The sequence below is a fragment of the Epinephelus lanceolatus genome, chromosome 23, assembly GCF_041903045.1.
Source record: "Epinephelus lanceolatus isolate andai-2023 chromosome 23, ASM4190304v1, whole genome shotgun sequence".
Classification (NCBI taxonomy): Eukaryota; Metazoa; Chordata; class Actinopteri; order Perciformes; family Serranidae; genus Epinephelus; species Epinephelus lanceolatus.
In genome coordinates, this window is record NC_135756.1 from 15919358 (window position 1) to 15938117 (window position 18760).

Genomic DNA, 18760 nt, shown 5'->3' on the forward strand with positions numbered 1-18760 from the left:
TAGAATATAAAATATGTTTTCAGTTATTTCACCTTTTTTTGTTAAGTACATAACTCCACATGTGTTCATTCATAGTTTTGATGCCTTCAGTGAGAATCTACAATGTAAATAGTCATGAAAATAAAGAAAACGCATTGAATGAGAAGGTGTGTCCAAACTTTTGGCCTGTACTGTATGTATATATATATATATATATATATATAGCAAGGGCCTTGCTTTAGAGAGATCGCCATCTTGCGCCGCTATGTATGTACGGCAGACCGAGTGGACAATCCAGCCAGCCAGAGAACGCATTTCGCGTGTATAAATGAACCAAAGAAGACAGCGGAAAGAAGGAAGAAGGAGGAGGAAACAGCAGAGAGTGTTAGTAGTTCGTCAGTAGAGAGTAGTGAAAAGTTTTTTTTAGTTATAAAGTTTGCGAATGGACCACACTTACCACGCAACAGGAGAGAATGAACCCGAACTGTCATCTGCGAGGAAAAGAAGACGCAACTTCACTCCTTGTGATGCACTCTCTGCGGCGCTTTTCCTCCTGGTGATATCTCCCCAACAATGGCAGCAGTAGCACCGAATCCCATTCTGTGCATTCAGCCTCTCTTCTCACCCGCTCAGCATCAGACACATGGAGTTTCTCATCTGTGTGCTCCGGCTCAAACAGGTATGGCTCTGGGTCTGTGTCCGCTACAAGAAACTCTTCAAAATCGCGTTCAAAGTTGTCCATTGCAGCTACTATAGTCCCGCGATATTGCTAGGCTAAATAAACAGCTGAGCACTGTTTACCGGCTACGCTGTCAGTCAGTGTGCGGGCTGGAGATTGGTGGAGCAGAGAGGGGAGGGGAGGAGGTCCCCACTCAGTATTGTAAACGAGTATGTGTGTAAAGTTATGAAGTGTGTCTGTTATGCCAGAAGAGTCAGAGTTTGGGACGGAGTCTTTTACACCCTGGAGTGCTACCGGAGTTTCTGGAGTGCTCAAATAAACGGGCCTTTTTCCCGAACGCTCCTCTGGTCTCCTGCTCGTGAGGGATTCATTACAATATCGTAACATGGTTTAGATTTCTAAATAAACATTCACCTCGTCGCTAGATAGACCTACTCCTGAAAAACTCGTGCTCAAGGCTTTTTGTCCCTACGAGGCCACCGTCATTTACCCGACGGGAGGGGTGAGCGAGTGAGCCCTGCAGTCTAGAATTTGACCACTGATGTCACTGTTTCCAACGGTTTTCAACCCATTTTACACACTGGCCCTTTAAAGCACTTTCACACTACTTGACACATTCACCCTTTCACACACTGGTGGCAGAGGCTACCACACAAGGTGCCAGTTTTTCAAACATTCAGAGGCACTCACAAGTTGGGGTTCGGCATCTTGCCCAACGATACTTCAACATGCACCGTAGGAGCTGGGATCAAACCCCTGAGCTTCTGATGAGTGGACGATCCGCTCTACCTCCTGAGCTACAGCCACCTCACCCATAGTTATGAATTGGTTAGGGAAATGTGGTGGTTTGGGTTAAAATGACCACTCTGTTAAAGGACAACTTAGGTATTTTTCAACCTGGGCCCTATTTCCCCATGTGTATGTGTGCATATGATTCATAGGTACAACTTGTTCTTAAAATGGTTCAGTATTGAGGGAGGCAGATGCAGCCGGAGCTGCGAAACGAGCTAAAACGGTAACGGGGGCAAATGCGTCCCATATACGTTTGCGCATTGAAAGTGCTTTTTTTCACCACTGACCGGTTCAGATCGCCAGTGCTATGAGTTTTATGAGCGGAGTCAGTTGTCAGAGGGGGAGGGCTGACCCACTGGGTACTATAAGTGAGTATGTGTGTATGAAGTGTGTGTTTTTTCGCCACTGACTGGTTCAGATCGCCAGCGCTATCTCTGTAAATAGCATACTAGCCTTTCCCTTGCCTCTGGGCTGTGTGATGTCACGAGCTTTGCTCCACTGTGTCTGCAGCTCTTTCTACTCGTGGGACCCGATGGTCTGCAAGGCGCAGTGTCTGGACAGGAGTGTTAGCATCCATTTGTAGCACTACTAGCCACAACTTCAGCATCTCGCTGTCCGACAAAGGCAGCCTATGAAAGCTATATGGGGTGTTGCGCGAAATCCTGTTCTTGCGTTCGGGAAAAAGGCCCGTTTATTTGAGCACTCCAAAAACTCCGGTAACACTCCAGGGGGTAGCACGTAAAAGACTCCGTCCTCTGACTCTTCTAGCGTAACACACACACTTCATACACACATACTTACTTACTTACAGTACCCAGCGGGGCAGCCCCCCCCACTCTCTACTCCAACACTGACTGACAGCTGACTCCACTCATAGCACTCATAGCACTGGCGATCTGAACCGGTCAGTGGCGAAAACAAGCACTTTTAATGCACAAACTTATATGGGAACGCATTTGCCCCCGTTACCATTTTAGCTCAATACTGAACCAATTTTAGAACGAGTTGTACCCATGAATCATACGCGCACATACACATGGGGAAACAGGGCCCAGGTTTAAAAATACCGAAGTTGTCCTTTAAGGTTAGGGGACTTTTGTTACATCCATGGTTTAAGGAAATGGACATTGACTGTCTGTTGGAAAACAAACAGTGGTCTCATGTCAAAAAAATCTGTTTGTTTTGGGGACCCATCCGTCCACCCTGGCCTCTTCCCTAAATGGACTTTGCTGCTCTATAACCTTGTCACCTGACTTCCTCCTTTACTCCTGTCATAATTCCTACAGCTGACCCGATGTAAACGTATGTCGTTTTTGGGGAAATTCCTGCAATGACTGATGCTGCTGTCCTTCTCGGGAGGACAGTCTTTTAACATACTGTAGTGTTTCTATTAGTGTGTTTTATTTCTCCATTGCGCCTTAAAAGAATACAGTATTTTAAGAAGGAGAGCAGGAAAGTATGCTAACATGACGTGATTCTATTATCCCCCATAAGTGTCTTCTATGACAGGGAGTCCCACACGTAGCCACACAGTATAAGTACATACTCACACATGCAGTTGCCCAGAGTCTGCTGAACGCTGCAGGCTGGAGTTATTTTTATTCCAGTCTCTTGGAATACTTTAAAAGGAAAAGAAAAGTGAACAGAGAGAACACTTAAAACAAAAAAGCAGGTGTGAAAGAAAGTGGAGTGTGTGCGAGCAAATCAGTGAGAGAACAGGAGGTGGGTGTCGGGGCCTGACGCAGCAAAATCCACCTGTTTTCATCCTTCTTCCATCCTCCTCTCCTGTTCTCCTTCCCTCCTGTCCTCCTCGTCCTCCTCCTCTCCTCCGCCCTCGCTCCCAGCTCAAACTGCGGCAGTCGGCTAATTAAAAAACATGGCTGTCCTTAATTATTCAGCGGCTGGCTAATTGATATTCACAGAGGCGTTCACCTCGCCTAAACGATCCGTTTAATCTGACCACCACGGTCTCACTCTCAACTGCCTGTCACCCTCAGCCATTGTGCTACTGTACTTAATAAGAGACCGGAGGGAGATGGATACAGGAGGTGAGGGAGTGGAAAAGTTTGCTGTTGATGTTAATGTGGATTTCTGGGCTACAAACAGCAGTGTATGGACTCTGCTGTCTGCGCCCTGTGGGAGGCTTTTGTTTTGAGTGTTTGTATTTTTACTGGGCTATTTTTTTTTTTTTTTTTTCCATGTCACGGGTTGCTGCACAGGAAAATTAGACGGAGTAAGGCTGAATTAGAATTAATAAATTCGCCAAAATAAATTACATCATCCTCTGGACCTGGAAAGTTTGAAAGTGCTTATAAAATAAGGAAAAATCCTGTTTCATTATGAGGGTGATTGACAGTTGTTTTTAACTTCCACTAGAAATACGTGTACAGGGAAAGTCTGGATTCAAAGCTTGAAAGTTGTAAGAGTTTCAGGTGCCCTCTTTATCTTCCTCTCTGTACTTTGTGATCATTTCCTCTCTTTGGCTTCTCTCTAAGGTTAAAGAGATGCACTTGGCCTGGGCTCCGTGTCCCATCTAACAGCCAGTTCTCCATTTGTGACACCTCCAATGATAAATCACCTTTTATTGTCCTCTTCCTCTCTTTGTCTCTTATCTCTCTGTTCTTTCCACTTAAGTTTTTTTTTTCCACTTTCTTGTCTAATTCTGCCCTTCTCTTCCCCATCCACCTTTCACACTCACCCCAGCTCTCCTCCTCCACCCGTGACCGCCTCTTCATTAGGGGAACAAAAGGTGTTCGGGCAGTGGTGAAGTCTGTCCCATTGTTTGGCCTTTAGTATGATTAGATTATCTTTAAAGTCCGCTGAATGGGGTTAATCAGTCGGAAGTAATCCTGACACAGTGTGTGTGTCTGGGCCTGTGTGTGTCGTCAGAGAGGAGCGCCAACCTGCTTGCATGGAAATTGAACACATGCATGGCTGCATGTATGCATAGACTTATGCGCAGACACACAAAAGTGAGCATAAAAAAGAAAATCCCTGAGCACACATTTCTGTCACAACCTCTCCTCTTTTAATGACCCCTTTAGTCTCGCCTTCAGCACACATTTATCTCTCCACCCGCTCTCTGTGGGTACAGCTGCTCTGGCTGGTGTGTGTATGTGCTGATGTGTGCGTTTCAGATCAGTGTCTGAGCCGTTGGTTGTGTCCTGGGCGTCTGTGTGCATCCTCTCCTTTGCGTTTCCCTCCATCCCATCAACCCTCTCCTCTTCCTCATAAATTGAGCTGTCGTTGGAGGACAGTTTTTTGGCACCTCGTCCCGGCCTCTCAAAAACTTTTGCCAATCTATCCTAGAGGCCTTGATTGCACGCTCGGAATCGATAACGTGTTTTAAGGTCATGATAGTGCTTCTTCTAGTGTACTTACAGCATACTTTTAAGAGTGTACTTCAGGGTACATTCACCTAGTACTATCATTTAAGCTCAACTTGATTTCATCAAGTGCAGGCAGCTTTAGCTTTTGTTCCACGGTGGCCACACAATAGCACTTCAGACATGTAAGGAGACACAATGAAGACAATTGTCTGACCGCAACAATAAGGCTGGTTAATGTTAGGTTGTGCTGAGGGTCGCAGAGACAGCAGCAACTTAGTCATGGTGTTGCTTTACTGAGGGTTGTCAGGAAAATGATGAAGTGGTGCTGTTGAGCTATTTTTTTTAATAATCTCCACCAGGTGTAAGACTGGAGGGGATTGTGTGTTTGGTTGTGTGTTTGAGAAGTGTGTGTGAGTGTGTATATCTGTCTGACTACAGCTAATCCTGCAAACTACTGGACCAGCCAGCCTAATATTTTGTGTGCACATGTATGACTGTATGCTCAAGGATGTCTTGTGGTTGCGGTGATTCATAATTGTTGAAACTTGTTTTATTGACTGTTTTATACCATCACTGACTGCTGACTCCTCAGTCCTCTTTTCGGGCCGATGGGGGCTGCTAGTTTTTGGAAATCTGCTCGGCTAAAAACAACATGGCTTACTGTCTGCTGCAGGCCACATTCTGGCCTTCATTGTGGTTCAGTACTGACATCCATAGAAAGGTTTGGTCTTATTTTGAACTGGAGAATCTGCGGATTGATTCTATACCTGATGATCAACTGAAGTTAGGCACAATACGAGATTAATTAGTTGCTTTTTGTTATCTTCACTGCCCTCTCCACGGTAAGGGAGCCAGGAGGTACAATTCAACTGGGCGCAGCTCACCTTGGTCACCTGTGACCTGATTTTGCTCCGTCCTTCCCTCAGTATCATACCACACTGGGAGCATTTCAGAAGCAGAGCATTTTGTCTCCCCAGTTTTGTAGACTTGCAGATTTTGTTGATATTTGTGCTTCTACCAAATGGAAGTAAGCAGTTTATGTCGTTACATTTTGTCTTTTTGGTCTATTTTAATTGTGTTTATTTATTTATCGTTAGTTCCTACTCTGTTGTGCTGTAGCCTGCAGACAAAGTTAATACTATTAAAAGTCCAGTTGTAAATAGCATGGATCAAAGATTTGTGGCTGTTCTCATCCTCATAATTACATCGTATCTATATTTCACAGACAGTTCCTATTGACAGGAGAAATCGATTTTGTGTATTTTGAACAACACTGCAGCGCATGTGCTGAAAAGAATTGTCTCGAGTGGCTGCTGGAGATCTGCACTCTACTTGTGCACTTTTCTAGTTTTTTTTCTATATCTGGAGCTGTAGATGACATGATGTCACTGTGTGAGTATGTGTGCAGGTGTTTGCCTGTCTTGGAAGATTTTTCTCTTGTGTGTTAAGCTTGGAGCATCTCCTTGACTTTGAAACTTCCCCCCACTCATCTCATGTGAGGACAGCCCTTTGGTGACACTCCTCATCACAATGCATAGAGCACGCAGCTCCGCTTGCAGTGCACCGAGTCGCCAAACACAGATGGTTATCAGTGTAGTAGAGATTGGATGGGGTAATGCAATTTTTTTTTTCCTCTCCATACATTGTATTTTCTTCATACTCTCTCTGTCTCCTTCAGCATCCCATAGTGTTTAAAAGGAAAGGCTTCAAAGCTCTTCTGCATGGCTGCTTTCCATTGGACAGCCCTCTGCAATGTGGTGGTGTGTCTTTGACTTTGGATGTATGTAACTGCATTTAAAGATGGTCATACACCATATATGTATTGTGTGTGCATACGCTGGTGTGCATATATGCCAGTGCAAGACGAGATGGAGAGTGTGAGTGTGAGTATTCAAGCAGAACAGTTGCGGCAGCCAGTCACCCTGAGCTTCTGAATACTAAACCTTTCCAAATGTCACTTTGAAGAAGTTTATGGATGAATCAGTGCCTCTTTACAATCTTTCTCTTACTCTCTCTCTTGTTTCCTTTCAATGCTTCCCTTATGCAGGAGATTGGACGAAAGGTAAGTCTCGAGGTCTTTACCTTCTGCCAGACACAGTTCTCTCTCATTGTTTCTGCATGATAAAGTCAAGGATTTCTTTTCCACTTTCAGCCTCTTTGACACATTTTTCTTTCCACCAGGTACTTCAGCCGCTCCATATTTTGATTATTTCTTTTTACAGCTTTCTTACTCCAAATGCTTTGTAGAATTATAGATGATGTTAGCTTTTTTTCTGATTTGATTAACAGAAGGAAGCATAAATATTGTATGGTTTTGGTTGGGTCGACTAAAGTTTGCTGTAGCTTTGAGTGACGCAGCTTCATTTCTTGTTTAAAGGTTCTTCTTTTTATATACCTTTTTATGCCACCACGCCGACAATAGCCATGGCAGGAGGCTGTTCATCCATTCCATTCACGTAAATGCAGTATCTCAAGAATGCTTCAAAAGGTGTTTATTCAAATTCTGCGTGCGCTGCAGACGTGCACTTGGATTCAAGGATTAACTGATTAGATTTTGTTGGTTAAAGGTCAAGGTCACTGTGACCTCACCCGTCTTACTCTCATGAATCTGATATCTCAAACACTTCCAGGGAATTTCCTCAAATATGGCACAAACGTCCACTTGGGCTCAGTAATGAACTGATTAGATTTTGGTGGTGAAAAGTCAAGGTCACTGTGACCTCACAAACATGTTTTTGGCCATAATTCAGGGATCCATATGCTAATTATGACAAAATATCACACAGATGTCTAATTAGACAAAATTATGATGTAATGACATTTCATATTCAAAAGGTCAAAAGTCAGCGTCATTATGATGTCATAATGTTTAGCAAAGACAAACTTTTCTGGCCATTAATCACCGCCATATCTCAGGAACAAAAGGGGGGGGGGTCATTTGGTCAGACACTGAATTGATGGCACTCATTTTAGGTGTCCACTTTGAAACTGTGGTGAATGAAAGAATTCACAGCTTCTTTGCAGCAACATCCATACTTGAAGCATTGTCTACTTTCATGGCTACATATGAGTCTGGACTGACATGGATTTAAACCGTAACTGCAACCTGTCTGGTTTGCGAAGGTGTACAACCGCAAGGTGGTAATTCTAGTTATACACGTATAAGAATACCGCAGTCTTTTTCCTCAAACCTGGTTGCAGGTTCCTACTGTCTATAAATGTTTATCATTATCATCTATGGCCATCGATATACCAATAGTCTTTGACAAGTAAATCATTAGAGATAGCTCCACAATTAAAAAATGTGTCAATAAAGAATTTTAAACTTCTATCATGAATAGTAAAATTTGTATTTCTATTTCCATTTGAGTCACTGGCCCTCTCTCCCAATGTGAAGATCTGCTTTTTCCTCTGTGGGAGCTGATACATTCAGGTCTTATCGGTTCTGTATATCAGCCAGAGAGTCAGCCGTACGTTTAGTGAAGGTCACAGTAGAGGGGAGGACAGTGGAGATTGGTAGTGCCGGGTAAATATATACGCCAGACCATGGTGCTCGTTCTCACTGAGAACTGATGTTATCCTCTTGGCCTGATAGTGGCTTGGCTGAAGATTGAACACAAGAGGACAAAGAAGCACATACAATACACGCCAAGGCATCATCAGTCTCACACACACAGACACACAGGTGTAATTTCCACACGTTAAGCGTTAACATGTGCACATATTCCCCTACATGTAAAACTTGTCAATATTTCTCTGGTGTATGTTTACGCTGGCAGGCTCAGCACACACACCATGAAACATTATATTAAAAAGATCTTTCACAAAGTGTCTTTGCCTATAAACATAAGGTCTGTGTTTGTGTTGTGTCTTCTTTATACACACTTGTCTCATTATTGGCCTCTCTCATGTGTGTGTGTGTGTGTACATGTGTATGTGTGCATTTTGTGATCGGTTTGATAAAATTGGCAACGCTCCACTGAGCACATAAGTGATGGTTTTTCTTCTCTTCTCTGTGTGAATATGTGTATGCTGCATGTGGGGCACGTGTATGTATGTGTGTCTGTGTATGTGTGTGTGTTTTCATTTGTGTGTGTCTAGGCCAAGCAGCTGGCGGCCAGAGAAGCAGACCTAAACAAGCAGGATGCTTTCTACAGAGAGCAGGTGGCCAGGCTGGAGGAGAGGGTAAGAAACAGTTTGCACCCTCTGAGAAATGCCTCTGCATGGATAGAGGTTATATTAAAGGGATAGTTTGGATTTTTTGAAGTGAGTCTGTGTAGGGTACTCATCAGTAGTCAGTATTTTAACTACAGGAGATGATGGTCAGTGCGAGTTTGGAGAAGCAGACAGGAATACCGCCACAGAAGCAAAGCAATGTACTGCTGTTGATGGGGGTAGCAGCAAAAGTGTACACTTTATTTAGAATATTTTCACCATTTTCCCTTGCCGCCATGCAACCCTTTATAACTGGGAACTAAACTGAAAGAGACACTTATCTATTCTCTCTTCAAAGCCAGACAACATTGACAAAAAGAGCAATTTTAGAAGAACACAAGAAGCAGAACACAACAGCTGCTGGTCTACTGCTGCCTCGGTCAGTTAGTTAGTTTATGTTATTGTGTGACTTTGGTGTTTTAAAGGGTTAGGATGGATTCACCAAGGTCACACTGTTAAGGAGAAGGAGGTTCAGAAGGAGAGGTTAACTATCATGGGCATCAGTCAGAATGTATCAGCCGTGAAACTTTCTTCGCAGACAAGTTTTATTTTCCAAAACTCAAATTGCAGTTAAACATGAAAGGGGGAGCAAACACACATGGGTTGTGAATCAGCACTGCCGCCCCATGTGATGATGAAGAAAGAATGGGTGAAATGGTGTTCAGGGTTTAAATAGGGGTGAGCAGGTGAAATCAGTAAGGTTAATGAGTGAACAAAGAGTGAAAGCAACCAATCGGTGGTGAGGAAATGGGAGTGAAGGAAGTGAGATCAGTGAGGAAAAGAAGCGTCAAAATAAAGGAAAATAGGAATCTTAACTACACACACACAGTGACACGAACAAACTGTCGAGCGATATAGCTGCTTCAGTTCCTCATCAGAAGGGCTGTCTGACGGCAAGCTATAGCAGTTAAAATACTCCAAATACAATGTACACTTAAATTGTTATGTTTTACTGCTGCCCCCATCCAAAGCAGTTCATTGCTTAGCTTCTGTGGCGGTACTCCTGCCTGCTTCTCCAAACCTGGGGCACGCTGAATGATTATGGATAAGTACCTCATACAAGACCACTTCAAAAAAATCTGAACTACCCCTTTAATGTAACTCACAAAACTAGGCTCTTCAAGTTACGACAGAAATGAAGTGCTGATATCAGAATAATCATGGTGTCACTGTTAATCAGTATTACTTTTACATCCCTTCATTAACCTCTATCCTTAGCCAAAGTTGTAGAAACACTGAATGGACTTTTTAAATCTTTTAAATTCTTTCCTCAGATTTCTGGAGTAGTAAATCAAAACTTTTCCCTCATAACAAGGAGATGATTGCAATATTGGTGAACGCAAAAACCAAGACATTTTTAAAAGCCAGAAACACGCTGATAACATCGGCAGGGCCTGGCGAGTGTAGAGCTTTATACACCGTGCATGTTTATCTGTTTATGGAAATTGGTTTAATCCTGTACACATAACTACAAAAGTGATATATCACAGATAAATAATAGAGTACAGCCAAACCAAAGCATAACAAATGAGAATATCCCAAGGTGGAGGGCACAGTTTTCAAAGGTGAAGCAATTTTCCGTTGTACAACAGAAGACAAAGTAAAAACTAAATGCTGCATTATACAGTCACCAAGCAGGATGACATCATTGCTATTTTCATGAACATACATCATGCACTGCAGCTCTAGTTTTTGTCCGGGGAAAAGTTTTCATAACGTTCCTCCTCTATTAATGTGTAATGCCCTCACCGACACGCAGCAGTACACACAGAAACACTCGTACCGGTGTTCACATAAACAAGCGTACACAGATTCATGCACACAATTGAGCTGGCGTACACAGTGGGCTCGGTCACCACTGGGCTCAGACAAAGTACAGGCACATTTACTCTTTTTCTTCATCCCTCTGCCCCACTGTTTTTGTTATCATCCCTCAACTTTAACTCTGCACGCTTCCCCTTGGTGTGCGTCACTCTTTCTTGTTCTCTGCCTCTCCGTAATTGTCCCTCTGCTGCTCTTTTGCTCTCCAGCCCTCGCTTTTTCTATTAATTTCCACCCTCCATACCTGCGCCTGAAGGATAAAGGGTTACATCTCATTCATCCCTGTGTGTGTCCTCCTGTCCCTGAAAATGACACTACCCGGACGGTCCTTCTCAAACCAGTGTCCTATGGAGGGGGACAAGGGTCAGCCGCCGTGCCTCAAATGGCAGCTCCATGCTGGTCCCGGAGAGAAATGCCTGCAAGACAGGCAACCAGGGTCAAATGCCCTGTTAAAGTGTGCTTAAAAAGGACGCCCTCACGCTGCTCTCGAATCATAAGTGTATCTCTGGAAGGATACAACGCCCAATTTAATGTGCTTAAAATGACGCCTTAATGCTGGGAAGGAGTTTTCTCCCCTTTGGAGGGTGCAAAATGTCAAATTATCCCTATAGTGGAAAGAAAATGGAAACTTGACACTGTTGTGAAGCAGGATATGTACTGAGGAAGAGCATTCACATGTTCTTGTTCTGAGTAGCATTATCCTCTAAAAGACCTCATTGTCAAAAGATTTTGTCTTTATCCCAGTGATTTTAATGTGATTTCTTAGTGAGAAGATTGTGTCTTATGTTGTGCATGCTTACCCGTGCATGTACACTCGTTATTATCATAGAAATTGCTCTAAATATACATTACTTTTTTGCCATATTTTAATGTTTTTCTTAAGTGAATAAGCAAGCAGCACAATTATAATTCACTAGACAAAAAGAGATGACTGTAACATGGTATATGGTGTTGGGATGGGTACTTTTAAAACACACTCCACTGCAGATTACTGAATACATGCTCTAAAATGGAATTTCTAACATATTCCATTAGATTACTCAAACTGAATAACATATTCTAGATACTTTAGATTACTTTTGGAAAACTGCAGAATCATCTTGCTGAGCTGATTTGTCTGGGTCATATAAGCTAAAGAGCTGTGCGCTCAACTGGAAATGTAACCACCAAAGGTTGAGTACTCTTCTTAACAGAAAATAGGTTTTATATTGTGATATTTACTGGAAATGACAAACATTGTAGCCACAGCAAGTAGGTTATTAGTGATGGACATTTACCAGAAAATTTCAGCTCCCTGTTGATCTCCCTTCAGCCAGCTGCTGCCTTATTTAGGTTTTTGTAGTTAAACGAAGAGCTGTTGTGTAAATAACTTTGCATTTCAATTTCATAAATCAGCTGTTCCTCGTACATTGCAGAGCTTCCAAAGCAAGAGATGGGAATGAATGAATGAATGTCTTTATTTGATAGGGCAACTATAGTGTGAAAGGGGGACAAAGAGAGGGGGAATGACATGCATCAAATTGCCGTGGGATGGAGTTGAACCCACAGCTGCTGCGGCAAGGACACAGCTTTTGTACATGGGGCACCAGCTCTGCCAGGCTAGCTAGTTGGCGCCCTCGAATACTGCCAATTTAAACTGTATCTGTAACAGAATGGAGTTACTCATATTTTGTATTTTAAGTATATAATGCAGTTACTTGTATTCACAACCCAGTCTGTATAATCAAACATGGATAAAAAAGTGTGTACGGTGAACAGGGAAAGTAACTGAACCCACAGATGGGCAACCCAGGCACTACAAATATATGTTAAAGAGGTAGGAAATATTAAAAAGCCTTTATAATGATGGTTAAATCAATAAAACAGGTTTCAACCACTGTAGGTCTTCATCAGGGTGTTTATAAACACACAACAAGGGTGTGGCCTTACCTACAGTACAGGCCAAAAGTTTGGACACACCTTCTTATTCAATGCGTTTTCTTTATTTTCATGACTATTTACATTGTAGATTCTCACTGAAGGCATCAAAACTATGAATGAACACATGTGGAGTTATGTACTTAACAAAAAAAGGTGAAATAACTGAAAACATGTTTTATATTCTAGTTTCTTCAAAATAGCCACCCTTTGCTCTGATTACTGCTTTGCACACTCTTGGCATTCTCTCCATGAGCTTCAAGAGGTAGTCACCTGAAATGGTTTTCCAACAGTCTTGAAGGAGTTCCCAGAGGTGTTTAGCACTTGTTGGCCCCTTTGCCTTCACTCTGCGGTCCAGCTCACCCCAAACCATCTCGATTTGGTTCAGGTCCGGTGACTGTGGAGGCCAGGTCATCTGCCGCAGCACTCCATCACTCTCCTTCTTGGTCAAATAGCCCTTACACAGCCTGGAGGTGTGTTTGGGGTCATTGTCCTGTTGAAAAATAAATGATCGTCCAACTAAACGCAAACCCGGATGGGATGGCATGTCGCTGCAGGATGCTGTGGTAGCCATGCTGGTTCAGTGTGCCTTCAATTTTGAATAAATCCCCAACAGTGTCACCAGCAAAACACCCCCACACCATCACACCTCCTCTTCCATGCTTCACAGTGGGAACCAGGCATGTGGAATCCATCCGTTCACCTTTTCTGCGTCTCACAAAGACACGGCGGTTGGAACCAAAGATCTCAAATTTGGACTCATCAGACCAAAGCACAGATTTCCACTGGTCTAATGTCCATTCCTTGTGTTTCTTGGCCCAAACAAATCTCTTCTGCTTGTTGCCTCTCCTTAGCAGTGGTTTCCTTGCAGCTATTTGACCATGAAGGCCTGATTGGCGCAGTCTCCTCTTAACAGTTGTTCTAGAGATGGGTCTGCTGCTAGAACTCTGTGTGGCATTCATCTGGTCTCTGATCTGAGCTGCTGTTAACTTGCAATTTCTGAGGCTGGTGACTCGGATGAACTTATCTTCAGAAGCAGAGGTGACTCTTGGTCTTCCTTTCCTGGGTTGGTCCTCATGTGTGCCAGTTTGGTTGTAGCGCTTGATGGTTTTTGCGACTCCACTTGGGGACACATTTAAAGTTTTTGCAATTTTCCGGACTGACTGACCTTCATTTCTTAAAGTAATGATGGCCACTCGTTTTTCTTTAGTTAGCTGATTGGTTCTTGCCATAATATGAATTTTAACAGTTGTCCAATAGGGCTGTCGGCTGTGTATTAACCTGACTTGTGCACAACACAACTGATGGTCCCAACCCCATTGATAAAGCAAGAAATTCCACTAATTAACCCTGATAAGGCACACCTGTGAAGTGGAAACCATTTCAGGTGACTACCTCTTGAAGCTCATCGAGAGAATGCCAAGAGTGTGCAAAGCAGTAATCAGAGCAAAGGGTGGCTATTTTGAAGAAACTAGAATATAAAACATGTTTTCAGTTATTTCACCTTTTTTTGTTAAGTACATAACTCCACATGTGTTCATTCATAGTTTTGATGCCTTCAGTGAGAATCTACAATGTAAATAGTCATGAAAATAAAGAAAACGCATTGAATGAGAAGGTGTGTCCAAACTTTTGGCCTGTACTGTATATAGCAGCAGCAACCATTAGGAAACAGTCACATGACCCAGTTAATAAAATTGCAAGTGAAACAAATTAATAGTAATGAAAACACAAAATACCATGATTTATTTTCTGTGTAATCTCATCTCGTGTTATTTTGTTTCACACCCTTGCTGGAGTGCCAAGATTGCCTTCCTGTGTATCCTATAATAATTCACGATTGTATAATCACGCTTGTTTAATATTCTTAGCGTGGATTTGTTAGTTACCATTAAACAGAAGACAATTCTGCCTTTGGGTCATAAAGCTTGCAAATTTTCCTTCCTCCACTGAGGATGAATTCTTCAGCCAAGCCGGTGGATACTGGACTTGTGTCAGTAATTGGAAGTGCATTGGTCTGCACAATTTTGGTTGGGTAGTGGAGAGAAGAGGACACCATTTGCTGACATCAAGGGAAGGTGTGAATTAAGTAATGGATCATTTGCAGAGGAAACGACGACCTTTTTTACCCCCAACTGTCATTAGCAGGATGCAGGCTTAAAAAAAGACCTAAAGATGAAATAATATGAGACGTAGGCATGCTCTCATGTTGCACTTGAACCTCACAGATCCAGCCAAGCTTCTTTCACAATTTCTCAGCTCGTGTTGCCTTATTACATCTTTGTAGCTCTACTACGTCACCCTGTATAGGAGCAAATGTGATTGCTGATTGTGGAAACGATGAGTCCCAACTAACACAGGCATTATCGACTCTGGGCGCTGACCATCCATCAGCCATGCTGGCCTCTGGTCAATATTCCTCAGATCAAAGTGTCAACAAATCACCTTCACACCCCAGAGAGAGATAGAAGATTGAGAGAGAAAGACAAGGATGGAGATGCGGTATTGAAGACAGAGGCTAAAGGGGGAAAGGAGAAACTAGAAATTCAACACAAGAAAAGAGAAAAAAAGACAGGACAGCTGGAGACAAACTTGAATTAAAGAGATTCTTCCTGACACAAGGAATTATGATAAAGTGACATTTGTGAGTGAGTGAGGGTGAGAACAAGAAAAAGACAAAAGTAAAAGAAAGAGACAGAAGGTGTAAAAAAGATAAAATGTCACCGAATGATAAAGAACAGGAGAGTAAAATAAAAGGTTGAAAGAGCGCTACTGAATAGTAAAAAAAAAGGTGAGTGTGAGAAACTGGGAATGTCAAATGCAGGAAAGGTCTGTTAATATGAACAGTGCGTACGCTGCTTTATTTATTGATTTATGCACATGAATTAAATGACAAATTATTATTTCCAAAGCACTCTGACCTCAGAATTTGAACACAAACCCCAATAATTCAATTAAAATTTTTTATCAAGATTTATGGCCTGTGGAGAAAAAAACGCGACAGAAGTGGCGACCATGTGTGCGTTTTGATGTGTGTGTGTGTATCGCATGATGGCGTGTGATCCTGTGTGTAACTGAGGATCAATGGTGGACATATTGCATGTTGTCTTACTGTGCAGCAAGCGGCTTGGGTCTCCATAGGGGTGCAGTTTGTTTGGACTGTGTTAATAACGCTCCTTTTTCATGTTCTGGCCACAGTGCCCTGTCTGGCACTCTCAGCCTCTGCACACTCCCTCTTCTCTTCTCCCAACGTCAGCCCGGCACTATTCCAAACAAAAAAATCATCATTATTGCCATGTTGTGTTCCTGTGTACTCACTGTAACTCCCCCTTGGTTAATAGGGACCACTCTAGATGAAGGAGCTCAGTACATATAGACAGAGAGCAAATTTACAGGAGGATACAGATACAGACAGACAGCTAAACAAAGATAAGCAATCATGATGTATTGTAGCTCACATTAAAGTAGACATAAAACAGCTGGAAAATAAATATGCATCCTCCATATCCAGGTAAAAATTGGAACTCTGTTCTGTATATGAAATGTTTTCGTCTTGGCAGTGCATTTTCTCAATTAATGATTAATTATGGTCTATAAAATGGTGTTAAAGAATATTGGTCAGTGTTTCCCAAAGCCCAAGATGTTGTCCTCAAATGTCTTGTTTTGTCCACAACCCAAATATAGACAGAATATTGAGTTCACTGTTATAGGGGAATAAACAAATCAGAACATATGAATTTCAGTATCCATTGAAGATGCTGGAATCAGAGAATTTTTACTTTTTTTCCCAGAAAACCACTCAAACGGGTTAAATATTACACATCAGTTGGCGTCTAATTTAATAGTTCAATAGTAATAGTTTAATAGTTTACAATAATTTGATGAATCGTTGCAACTCTAGAATACTAAACCATACTTCAAATACCGTATGACTAATAAAAGTTTATCTATTTACAAAGATGAGTTATGTTTTTCTTTTGAAGAAGTATGTGTGCAGTACATGCAGTCTGCTTAGACTAAGACAAGAAAAACTACCAAAATTTTATTTGGTTCCAGCCCTTCAAATGTGAGAACTCCTTCTTTAGTTGTCTTTAAAGCAATGTAAATTGAATATCTTTAGGCTGTAGACTGTTGATTGGACAACATAAGATGTTTAAGATGCTACTTTGGGCTCTGGGAAATTGTTCGGGGCACTTTTTCCTATTTTCTGTCTCAGGCTGGCAGGATATCAGATTTTCAGCACACAGTTATTTTGGCCAAAAGAATTCACGATAACAATAGAATTGCAGTAACTCTAGAAAATTTGAAATAATAATAATTATTAAAAATGCAGACAGTCAAATTCATCCTTAACTTTGTTTATTGTGCATTCTGTCTCTTTCTGATAAATAAAACACACTGAAAATACAGGTGTAGGTAGGTGGAAAGGGGGAAAAAATAAAAATAGAAAGACACAAATGATTTAAGAGGTGCTTGATTATTTTCACAGTATAATTATATGCGTATTATTAACATATCAGTATTTTTTTTTTTTAGATATCACTGGTATTGTCAATTCTACAATCTGCGACACCTGCATTTTCTCAGATAGACTAAACTAAACTAGAAAAGCACTCAGAGATTGCAGACCTCCGCCAAGTAGGTGATATTCCCTCCCCCTCTGCATCAGATTTTGCAGCCTGCGTCACAATTAGGTTATTTGCATCACTATCATTATTAGGTTATATGCCTTCACCATGGAGACACTGTGGTGTATTTATTTCGTTTTTATTTTGTACGAACACAGAATATAATGTTTTTTTGTATTTTTCACTTTCTTTTTTTCCAACACAGAACATTAATTTCAACTTCAGAATTACAATAATATTTAGCAAGTAGAACAAGATGTGCTTTCCGGCCACTAGATGGCACAATTTTCACCTTCTTTAAAAATTGGAATTGCTGCTGAGGCTGTCAGACAATAGACTTTTTTATTATTTTATCCACTTTGCTTCAACCGATCACCACCAAAATGTTATCATCTGTTCCTTGTCCCATCATTATCAACCTTTCCTGAAAATTTCATCAAAATCCATTCATAACTTTTTGAGTTATTTTGCAGACAAACAGACCAACGCTGGCGAAAACATAACCTCCTTGGCGGAGGTAATAACAGGGGATGGCAAATAGGTTGTCCGCCCCATGTAGGCTGAGTCCTTTCTAGTAGCCTGGGGTCAATTCCAACCTGCAGCCCCTTACTGCATGTCATCCCCACTCTCCTGTCACACTCTAACTGCACTTTAATAAAGGCAATAAAAGCCCAAAAAATAATCTCTAAAAACAATTACAGATTAATCAATAATGAAAATGGTCAGCTGCAGCTCAGTTATGCATGTTTGAGTACAGTGACATGATTGGGCTTGGTTGAGTTTGTGCACGTGATTTGTTCTGAGACATCACATGAATCATTAGATATTTGCGAGTGATGTGTGTGAGAAGAAACTGTGTCGCACTCAGGTTACACATTCTGGCAAGGATGTGGCGATACGATGAGTGTCAGGATACAGGGGTTATAATGCAGTATACTGCCATATGTTATGATACAGTAAACTAGGTGATATATTTTAGTTTTAGAAATCTAATTTTAGGAAAACTGTCATGGGATAAAGAACACACCACGATATGCATAACTAGGCTTTTTCTGCAGTCAGAACTGGGATCTGTATTTCGGTTTATCACACAAGTTCAAATGGTGATCTCAGTAAACTCTTAAACTTGTGCAACTTTAAGGAATATATGGAAAAATATGCAGCCCCAGAATCAAACATGACATTGCTGACCAGTTTCAAATGATGGTCGTACTGGGGAGCAGTAAATAAGGCTTTAGTTCCTTTAACCAGTCTGTGCACGCTGTAACTATCAACGCCCAACGCTGTACCCAACGCTGTGCTTCTTTCCCTCCATTTTGCCAGTGACAGCGCACCAAATTTGTTTTCACTCGGACTACACTGCTAGCTTAATATTATCTCCCATCACGCTCCTCACCCTC

At 41.8% G+C, this 18760-nt stretch overlaps 1 protein-coding gene across 5 annotated transcripts in view; it reads left to right on the forward strand.

The window, feature by feature from the left end:
- The window catches only part of chchd3a (coiled-coil-helix-coiled-coil-helix domain containing 3a), a 121696-nt gene that overhangs the window by 61358 nt on the left and 41578 nt on the right, over nt 1-18760 (forward strand). For 3 of the 5 annotated variants that reach the window (XM_033615111.2, XM_033615113.2, XM_078165424.1), the window contains one exon: nt 8881-8964. In XM_033615111.2, the coding sequence (XP_033471002.2) occupies nt 8881-8964 (84 nt within the window). Of the gene's footprint in view, nt 1-6826; nt 6842-8880; nt 8965-18760 lie in introns of all 5 variants that reach the window. The other 2 variants (XM_033615112.2, XM_033615110.2) reach the window with 1 other exon arrangement.